The 10,576-nt window shown below is 30.7% G+C and overlaps 1 protein-coding gene across 3 annotated transcripts; it reads right to left on the minus strand.

Annotated features, from left to right (window-relative positions):
- Positions 1-2,373: 2,373 nt before the first annotated feature.
- LOC114935137 (uncharacterized) lies at positions 2,374-9,633 on the minus strand. 3 transcript variants are annotated; one of them, XM_085482416.1, is made up of 6 exons: positions 9,424-9,633; positions 9,240-9,358; positions 4,414-4,541; positions 4,197-4,314; positions 3,940-4,032; positions 2,374-3,717 (listed from the first exon to the last, which is right to left on the minus strand). In XM_085482416.1, the coding sequence occupies exons 2-6, from the start codon at positions 9,264-9,266 to the stop codon at positions 3,610-3,612; spliced, it is 474 nt and encodes a 157-aa protein (XP_085338542.1). In that variant the 5' UTR covers positions 9,267-9,358; positions 9,424-9,633; the 3' UTR covers positions 2,374-3,609. The 3 variants fall into 3 exon arrangements, with proteins under 3 accessions (XP_085338542.1, XP_085338541.1, XP_029173709.2); XM_085482415.1 differs by lacking the exons at positions 9,240-9,358; positions 9,424-9,633 and adding an exon at positions 4,807-4,966; XM_029317876.2 differs by lacking the exons at positions 2,374-3,717; positions 3,940-4,032; positions 4,197-4,314; positions 4,414-4,541 and having other exon boundaries at positions 8,158-9,358.
- Between the last annotated feature and the right edge of the window lie 943 nt (positions 9,634-10,576).

The following is a 10,576-nucleotide window of genomic DNA, read 5'->3' on the forward strand; positions in this document are numbered from 1 at the left end:
AATTTAAATTTGCAAATGTAGAATCGTACCATAAAAAAACTTATCTTTTAAAAAAAAAGATAAACAAGATGCCAAGTCCATGCGCCATGTGAAAAAGAAATAAAAAAATTTTAGTTAAAAAAACTGGGCGCGCTGCTAAGTTTCAAAATTACAATGCACCTTAAAGTAACATTAATTAATTTAAACACAAAACATATTTTAACTGTAATGAGTTTAAAAGTAACAATTTAATTTTAATATTGTTAGAATATTATTTAGCAGCGCTCCCAGTTTTTTTAACTAAAATTTTTTTATTTCTTTTTCACATGGCGCATGGACTTGGCATCTTGTTTATCTTTTTTTTTAAAAGATAAGTTTTTTTATGGTACGATTCTACATTTGCAAATTTAAATTTTTACTGATTCATTATACGACTCTATATATGTCTGCAACTTTAATTTTCCACTGGTACAAGTTTCTACTTTCACTTGGCGCAATTTTTTTTTTATTTCATTACTTTTGTTACGATTGTACATGGGTTTATAATCGATAATTTTTCATACAATTCTATTGTACATGGGTTTGCAATGTAGGATTCTACATAAGTTTGCAATGGATAATTTTTAATACAATTCTACATAGGTTTGCAATGGTTAATTTTTCATAAGATTCTACATGAGTTTGCAATGGTTAATTTTTCATAGGATTCTACATAGGTTTGCAATGGGTACGATTTTACATGAGTTTGCAATGGTTAATTTTGTCTAGGATTCTACATGGGTTTGCAATGATTAATTTTTCATAGGATTCTACATGGGTTTGTAATAGGATAGGATTCTACATGGGTTTGCAATGGATAATTTTTGTTAATGGCGTGCCCTTAACTGGTCGCCTTTTTTTACCTTTTTTTAAAGGTGAGTTTTTAGAGATTATATCATTCATTTTTGTATATTTTTAAGACCGGAATAGAACAATTATTAACCATGTTTATCTAAACTTCTTTGCTTAAAATGATGTGTACAATCATATCCTAGAATCCTGATCATTCCTCCTAAAGCACCCTATTTATATAAATTTACCCATATGTGTGTGTGTGTGTGTGTGTGTGTGTGTACTAATGTCGAGCATTTTTTATACATTTTCTATTAAATTTAGATAAAAGTTGCAGGATTTCGAAAAAGAAAAAGTTGACACAGACTTTTTCCTAAACGGCGATTTTCAAGGTTATTTAAAGGTCACTTATATTTTCAAAATAGAATTACCTTAATTTTTCTCATATAAATCGATTCCTCGCAATATTTACTATAAAAAGTTGTAAAGGTATAATTTTTACATAATCTTACATAAACTTCGAAATATTACAAATATTTTATTTTATGAAATATTTCAGTTTATGTAAAATTATGTTAACTATCTTTTAAATTATTCACTTTTAGCCATCTTACCCTTACAACCTTTTATAGTGAATATTGCAACAAATTGGTTTATATATATAATATATATATAACATCAGTTATTATTAATTGATGTTTACATTTATTTTTAGACTTACTAGAGCTCAAATGCTCCACATTTTTTGCAAAAACTGTTTATTCTACAGATTTCAAATATGCTTTTAAATGATGATTGAATATTTCCTTTTTTTAATTATTTTTATTATTATTTTTCAATCTCAATCAACTTTTATAACTTTATGCCAGCACGATACAAATACATGTGTCTTTATTTTTTTTATTATTTTCATTATTATTTTTCAATCTCAATCAACTTCTATAACCTTATGCCAGCAGGATACAAATACATGTATGTCTTTATTATTGTATCAACTCTTGTCTTTTCCATGTAACCATGTCTTCATAGTTTGAATTATCCCTTCATCTTCTCAATCTTTCGCAGAGATTTAATTAATTAAATACACTTTACACGAAATAAAGTTTGCTGGAAGATATACAGCAAACGATAACTGTAAAAACATGATTACGTGGAAAGTACAAGAGTTGGTACAGTAAAGGCAAGTAAGTAAGTACATGTAATGTATCGTATTGGCATAACGCTATATCCGCGGAGCAGATAATGTGGCTGTAGAGGTAGTCTGCAGTGCAGCTAATGTGGACGTAGATGTTGATTGAGATAATTGTCTAATATAAAATAGAATTTAAAAATTTAGTTTAAAAAGCTGTTGCATATATAAATAAAGTTTATTTTTTCTAAATTTGGAATATGTTTAATTAATTAATTTTTTAAGTCTATGTTTAATAAATTTTTTAAGTCTGTATTCAATAATTTTATTCATTTGATAAATACATGTATGTCTTTATTTTGATATGTTTAATATAATTAGAAATTCATTATTAATTAGATATGTAAACTATAAATTCATATATAATATTTGAAAATATATGTGAATATTTAAATTTTTATCTTCTCCTTCCTCTCCTTCAATCTCTTTAATATCAATAGGTGTATGTGTGTACACGCGCGCACATTTGTACGTATTTATTTAATTATTGGATAGTTGAGAGTACTTAATTGATAAAAAATTATGACAATAATAATCCTTGTTTTTTTTTCTTATTATTTACTCAGATTTTTTTGTTTATCTTATAAGATAAACACTTTAGAGATTGAATATTTCAAGTAAACTAATTGTAAGTAAATTTCACATTAATGCATATAGATGTTTAATCATGAATGTACTAAATAAGTACACAAGACGAACAGTGAGTGAGTGAGTGAGAATGAGAGAGAGTGTGTGTGTGTGCGTGTGTGTGTGAGAAAGAGAGAGAGAGAGAGAGAGAGAGAGAGAGAGAGAGAGAGAGAGAGAGAGAGAGTTAGCCAACATAACCCCGCACGCTGCCGATCATGAATGTACTAAATAAGTACACAAGACGAACAGTGAGTGAGTGAGTGAGAATGAGAGAGTGTGTGTGTGTGTGCGTGTGTGTGTGAGAAAGAGAGAGAGAGAGAGAGAGAGAGAGAGAGAGAGAGAGAGAGAGAGAGAGAGAGAGTTAGCCAACATAACCCCGCACCCTGCCGATATGGCGGAGCGCCACTATCGCCATCTGTTGTAAAACGTGCGAGATGGACAAAATTACCACTACATGCATCTTGCATGTGTTGTGTACGTGTGATATATGTGTGCGCATGTGTTGTATACGTGTGAATACGTGTAGCACGATACTACTATGTATGCGTGGTCGATGATGATAATGATGATGATAATGATGATAATGATGACGGGGACGTTTCTTAATAGAAATTTTTCATATTTCGACTTTGCATTTATATATCTCTGCTTACAAATCACGTAGAGCAGAAATAAAGACACTTTTATTATATAATTCGAACTCAATCTATCGATTAAGTCTAGTATAAACTCGATTGCTTCAGCCATTATTGAGGATTCGAAATATTATAAAGACTCAAATGTCCGACTCGCGTTAAGATACACGGTGTCTCCGCTACGCCCTTAACTGGTCGCGAGACACTACCGTGTCTCTTGAAAGACCTCTATTCAAACTATGCGATTCATTATGATTTAACCGCAATACACAATTAAAATCATCATAGCCTTTAGAGATTAGATGTCCATCCTCACATCGGTGCCATGCAAGTATAACGCCGGTGCATTTATTCCCATATAATGCACGATGTTCTATGATCATTCCTACTGATATCATATTCTGCGTCTTTTAGTCCTGTATTTCTGCATATTGATTTAGCAAAATGCAGTTTAAACTGTAAAATATAAAATCAAGTTTTTATTGATTTGTTCTTGTTTTCCTTTCCAACATGACTCTAATAACAAGATATTTTACAGCTGTTTAAATTATAATTTGTATATAATTGGACATCGTAAGTATAATCGAAAAAAAGCTTCATAAAGATTATTTTTTATTATTATGTTACTTTATATAGAATATATATGGCATATATGTATTAAAATATCTTACGTCTTACCATGCGAATTTCATAAGCATTTGACTCCAACTTGAATATTGCATTAGCCAAACCAACATTTCTTTGAAATTTATTTTTTAAGTAGTTCCATACCTGATAAAAAGAATAAACATGAACAAAAACTAATTTGACTATACATATATATATATATATATATATATATATATATAAAGCGTATTTTATAAACTTATGTCGAATTACCAGTATATTCATTAGTGTTAAAATTAATAGAAATTAAATATTAGTAATTGACCAACCTTATTAACATACATCTTATAGAATTCATGAAAGTCTGACAATAATGGTGTGGGCCATGATAAATCATCCTGCCGTTCAACTAGCAAATATCGCACATTTTCTAATCCGTCATTAGTACTGTAAACAATATAAAATTATAATATAGTATACGTGTATGTATATAAGAGTAAGAATTCCGAATAATTCAAATAATTTTACGTATAATATTATACATACTATTTTGGTTTCCAAAATATATAATAAGGGCAATTATCTATTACATTGCAACGTAAACCAAGTCTTCTGGCCACGCTATGATATATTATTAATACGATTAAGCCATCGCCCGATTTTTTTCTTAAGACCTATACCAGAAATTACAACAAAAAAATTATTTACAGCAAAAGTATTTTGAATATATATAATGCGTCTATAACTCTCTTATTCGGGAATAGTCAAAATAAGATATCGAATAGTTTCTCTGAAAAACAAAGTTTGTAAATTTTTTTATTAATTCAAACTCAAAAGACTATTTACAACCCTCACCTGAAAAACAAAGAAACAACATTCAATGTTTCTTATTCACTGATTCTATTATAATAACACTTTGTCAAATTAAATTTTATTCACCGTATTTTCTCTCCACGTGGGTTTCTCTTTTCTAACCTCTATTAATTTTTCTTTGCACATCTAGATGCCCGTATTACCGACCGTTTTACCGGGAGATTTTAAATTAATCCGAGGAAATGTAATGGAATTTCCTTACATCTCCCCCCCTAAGAGAGAAAATATGTTTACAATTTTTTTTTTTTTTTTTTTTTTTTTTTTTTTATGACGTGTACATGTCTTCTTCTGTGTAAGCGGACTCTGAGACTGGAAACAGTTTAGTGATATGAAATAAATTTGACTCTGTTTTCTTATGACCTGTGTCTACTTTATATATTGAGTGTGATATTTTTTGTAAGATTTTGTATGGTCCTATTTTTAACTCGTCTAATTTCTTTCTGTTTAAGCGGTTCCCGTTCTCGACGTATACTGATTCTCCTACATTAAATTTGTAATCTCTTCGGTTTTTGTCAATTATCTTTTTATTATAAACGTGATATTTTATACTATTTTCTAAAGCAGTTTTCCTGTCTAGTTTTAGATCTTCGTTTGATCTTTCTTGTTTTAATTCGATTGGTAACATTGAGGTATCCGTGCCTTCTAATAGATATTTTGGGGTGAATTTAGTGACTGTGTGTTCTATTTCATTGTATTTTCTTATACATTCGTGTGCTATAGTTGTCCATGCTGCTTTCTTGTTCTTTTTCTCGTTTACTTTGCATCTAATTTTATTAACCAACGTTTGGTTCAATCTTTCATTCAGGCCATTGGAGAAAGGTGCGTTTACTGCCGTAAATATAATTGGGATATTTTTGTCGTCCAAAAATTTCTTAAAAACCTTGGAGTTTATTCCCGGATATTGATCCGTTAAGATCATACCGATGTCGTTGTTTTCCGTTACTTTTTTTATTAATTTTATAAAATCCGTGGAATTTTGGGTTTTGGATGTTAAAATATATCCAAATCTCGTGAAATGGTCTACCAAGAGATGTAAGTATTTTTTTGTGGATCGTGAGCCCCCGAAGCCGCTGATTGTGTCGATGGAAACTATTTCAAACGGTTCTTTTGCGGGACCTAATTGAGACATTAGGCCAAATTTCTTCTGTCCTCTTGATTTATTTTTTATGCAGATCTCACAGGCTCTACAAATTTCTTTTATATTCTTTGTTAAATTTTGTGCTGTGTAATAATTTCTGATTTTGTTTTGTGTTTGTTTTATACCTATATGGCAGAAATTCTGATGTGTTCTTCTTATTACTTCTTTACTGAATTTTTCTGATAGTATAATTTTTTCTTTTTCTTTGATCTTCTTATAGTATATTTTATTTTTCAGTTTTAGTCTATTTTTGTCAGTCTGTAAATCTTTGTTTTGTTTTTGATCTTTCAGAATTTCTTCTAGGTTTATTAAATTCACGATTTTTAAGTCTTCCTCTTGATTCTCATGTGCCTCCAGCACAGGATTTCTACTTAAACAGTCTGCCTCCAAGTTATTCTTACCCGGGTGGTATATTATTTCCATATCATATTGTGCTAAGTAATACGTTAGATCGCCTAATTCTTCGTCTGGTCTTGCTTTGATGTTAAGTTTTTCTAGTGGTTTATGATCTGAAAAGACTTTGAATGATCTGCCCATGAGCCAGTGTTGCCAGTATTTTACTGCTTCTTTTATTCCTAGGCATTCTAGGTATATAGCCTTCTTTTTTTTTGGGCTTCGTTTAGCTTCTTCGAGAAATACGCCACCGGTTTTTCTATTTCTTTTCCTATTTCTTCATCCAGTTGTGGTTGTTTTAGTATAGCTCCTACACCTTTCAAGCATGCATCCGTGTAAATATGTATTGGTAGATCTGGATCGAAGATAGTTAAAACCGGTTGAGTGCAAAGAATGTTTTTTATTTTTTTAAAGGCTTCTTGGCAATCTTCCGACCAGACGAATCTTTGTCCTTTTCTTAATAGTTTGTGCAGTGGGTCCAGTATTATGGAATTATGTGGCACGTATTCATTGTAAAAGTTAATTTTTCCTAAGAACTGGCGAATGTGTTTTTGTGATTGTGGCACAGGAAAATTTTGTATTGATATTAGATTATCTTTTATTGGGGAGACTGAGTTATTTTTTATCTTGTGACCTAAGTACTTGACTGAATTTGATGCGAAAGTGCATTTAGAAAATTTCAATCTAAAGCCCTCCTTCATTATTGCGTCTAGCAATTGTGTTAAATGGTCAATATGTTCATCGAATGATTTTGAGAAAATCAAGATATCGTCTATGTAGTTTACTGTAAAGTTTGAGAGATTGTGTTTTCTCATTATGTTGTTCAGGATTCTTTGAAAAATAGCTGGCGACGTCTTTAGGCCAAATGGCAAGCAGGTCCACTGAAAGTGTCCTTCTTGGGTTATAAATCCTGTTTTTCTTCTATCTTCCACCCGTAGTGGGATTGACCAGAATGCCGAGTTTATGTCGAGTTTGGAAAAATATTTGCAGTTTCTTGTTTTTGTCACTAGGTCCTCAATCAATGGGAATGGTTGTGATTGAGGGATAATTATTTTGTTCAGATCTCTAAAGTCGATGCATAATCTTGATCTTCTATCTTCGTCCTTTTTATATGCTAGCGTCACTGGGGCAGCAGAAGGACTGTATGATTCTTCTATCAAGTTTCTTTTTAACAGCTCCGCAATTTGTTGTTCTATTTCTTTTTTATCTTTGATTGTACATCTATATGGTCTCTTGCTGCAATACTTATCTATCATTAAATCTATTCTTGCTTCATAATCTTTTACTGTGCCAATGTCGTATTTGTCCTTGGCAAATAATGTTTTGTATTTTTCTATAAGATTTTCTATTTTTAATTTTTCGTAGTGATTTAGGTGGTTTATTGAGATTTGTAAATTATCTGTATCTACATGTTCATTAAAGTTTATTTGTTGTAGCTTGTCATCTTGAAATTTACAAGCTTCTTTATGGTTTCTATCCTCTTTCTTTGGATTTTTGTTTGTGGTATTAAGAGCATTTGTATTTCTTTTGTCTGTTATGTCAGGAATTTTTTGTTCTATTTTTAAATTCTCATTCTGTATTAATCCAAATTTTTTTATACAATCCAGTCCGATTAGAAATTCATAATTGAAATTTTTGTTATTTATTACAAAAACGTCTATTTCTTTTTCTATATTAAGAATTTTTGCTTTTATTGTTATCATGCCTTCGGTTTGGTTCACACCATTAATCGTTCTTAAGTTTACTTTTCTTATATTGTTATTTTTATCTTTTCTTAGATTCAGTATTCTAGAGTTTATTAATGAAACATTCGAGCCTGAATCATATATCCCAGTTGCTTCCAATGTCTCATTTAGTAATATCTTGAGTTCGATCAATGGTGGAATTATTAGTTTTTTTGCTCATTGCAATTTAGTTCCATTTCTAGGACGGCGTTATTGACATTTTTTATTTTGTTTTCTTTATCTTTGAACCAACATGCTGATTCCGGGTGATAACGTGTGCCTTTGTTATTGTCTTTACAAATTTTACATGGTGTTTTTTCTTTTATGTTATCAGTCTTGTTCTTCTTGATTTCAAATCTGTTTTTATTAACCAGGTGTTCCAGTTTGCCTAGTTCGTTGTAAAGGTCTTCAGTTTCGTTCAGAGTTTCTCTGTCAATCCTATCAGATATAAAGTTTGGTAGACCGGCTGCGATGAGATCTATCAAAGTTCCTGTGTCTATTGATTTTCTTACTTCTAATAATAATTTTTCTTTTTTTATGGCATAATCCAACAGAGGACCTGATTGGAATTTGAATGAGAGTGCATATCTTATTGGGATCCACCCTTTGTTTGCAAATGTTTCACAAAAGTTTTTTTTCCATTCTTTCCATTCTGATTGTACTGTAAATTTTATCAGCATGCAGCTGTACCAATCTACACACGCTTTTTCTAGAAAAAATTTTAAAGTTTCGATCTTCTTTCTATCTTCATTTATCTCAAAACGTTCGCACTCTCTTTCAAATTCATTTATCCATTGGTGGGCATTGGAGGTTTTTCCAGTGAATTTTTCAAGCATAAAATCCTGTGCTATTTTTCCTAGATTTTTTATTTCGGATTTTTGTTGTTTCTCTTCCATTAATTTCTCCAATATTTTTCTCATTATTTCCTCTGAAGAACTAGGTTCAGATGCCGTAGTAGTTTTTTTCTCTGTGATTTCTTCTAAATCATAATCGCCAAATTGTAAGTTTTCTTCTTCATCCAAATACACTTTAGTTAAGGTTTCTGATAAACCAATCCATACTTTTCTTGATTGGTGTCTTTTTTTAAATGAATTCTTCACTTTAGCAAATATTTGTGTTTTTGTCAGCTCTGTGTGTAAATGTGCTGGCTGATATTCCTCTGGGAAGCCGAAAGAACGATCATCGGGTGTTCCTATTGAGGTTAAGCACAATATGTTCGATTTTCCGTCTGTTGATCCTCTTACCATAAAGTCGAATCTTAACTTCTCCATTTTGTATAAATTTTCAACAAGAATGTTGTTTTATAATGCGTCTATAACTCTCTTATTCGGGAATAGTCAAAATAAGATATCGAATAGTTTCTCTGAAAAACAAAGTTTGTAAATTTTTTTATTAATTCAAACTCAAAAGACTATTTACAACCCTCACCTGAAAAACAAAGAAACAACATTCAATGTTTCTTATTCACTGATTCTATTATAATAACACTTTGTCAAATTAAATTTTATTCACCGTATTTTCTCTCCACGTGGGTTTCTCTTTTCTAACCTCTATTAATTTTTCTTTGCACATCTAGATGCCCGTATTACCGACCGTTTTACCGGGAGATTTTAAATTAATCCGAGGAAATGTAATGGAATTTCCTTACATATATATTAACAGTTATGATACAACACATATGATCATGTTCATAATATAAAGAGATCGTAATTATAATATATTATTATCTATAATAACTTCTTAAATTCATAGCATCTTTTTAAACTTAAAAATATAAAAGATGTTACGTCGGAATTATACACTGTAATAAACTATATAGTATATAAAGAAGACTTTCTCGAACTATTAATTATCTGATGAATAGGAAACTTTGTAATTTATATTCTATTCTATTATATATATTTATATAAGAGTTTTAACAAGGCTCTGTAATATAAATATAAATTTAACGTATAAGACGGGCAACAAGAGCCAAATCGCGGATGACAATGCGTTATCCTAACGAAACTAAATAATTTTTCGTTAGAATTAAATACCGGTGCACAAGGCACCAAATTTTTACTTGGACACGGCCAAGATTTTAAATATGAAATAATCTCATATTTTGAGATTTAATTTCAATACCCCTTTTAACCCCCCTACGGAAAATAAATAAATGAATGCAAGAGGAAAATATAGATCCGAAAATCGCTGAATCGGGAATCGAACCCGAGACCTTTCGCTTGCCGGGCGACTGCTCTTCCAGCTGAGCTATTCAGATCCTTTCGATTCTATACTTTTCTCTGTTATATATATATTAATGTTGGTAAACAAACGCATTTTTTAAGCCAGCGTGTATCAAATATAAGAGTTTTAACAAGGCTCTGTAATATAAATATAAATTTAACGTATAAGACGGGCAACAAGAGCCAAATCGCGGATGACAATGCGTTATCCTAACAAAACTAAATAATTTTTCGTTAGAATTAAATACCGGTGCACAAGGCACCAAATTTTTACTTGGACACGGAGTATTTAATTCTAACAAAAAATTATTTAGTTTCGTTAGGATAACGCATTGTCATCCGCGATTTGGCTCTTG

The sequence above is a fragment of the Nylanderia fulva genome, unplaced genomic scaffold (genome assembly GCF_048542155.1).
Source record: "Nylanderia fulva isolate GAGA-0341 unplaced genomic scaffold, ASM4854215v1 Scaffold200, whole genome shotgun sequence".
Classification (NCBI taxonomy): domain Eukaryota; kingdom Metazoa; phylum Arthropoda; class Insecta; order Hymenoptera; family Formicidae; genus Nylanderia; species Nylanderia fulva.

What these genes read in the sequence shown, in the direction of transcription:
- LOC114935137 (XM_029317876.2), bottom strand. Translation starts at nt 9,266, where the DNA reads ATGGAGAAGTTAAGATTCGACTTTATGGTAAGAGGATCAACAGACGGA.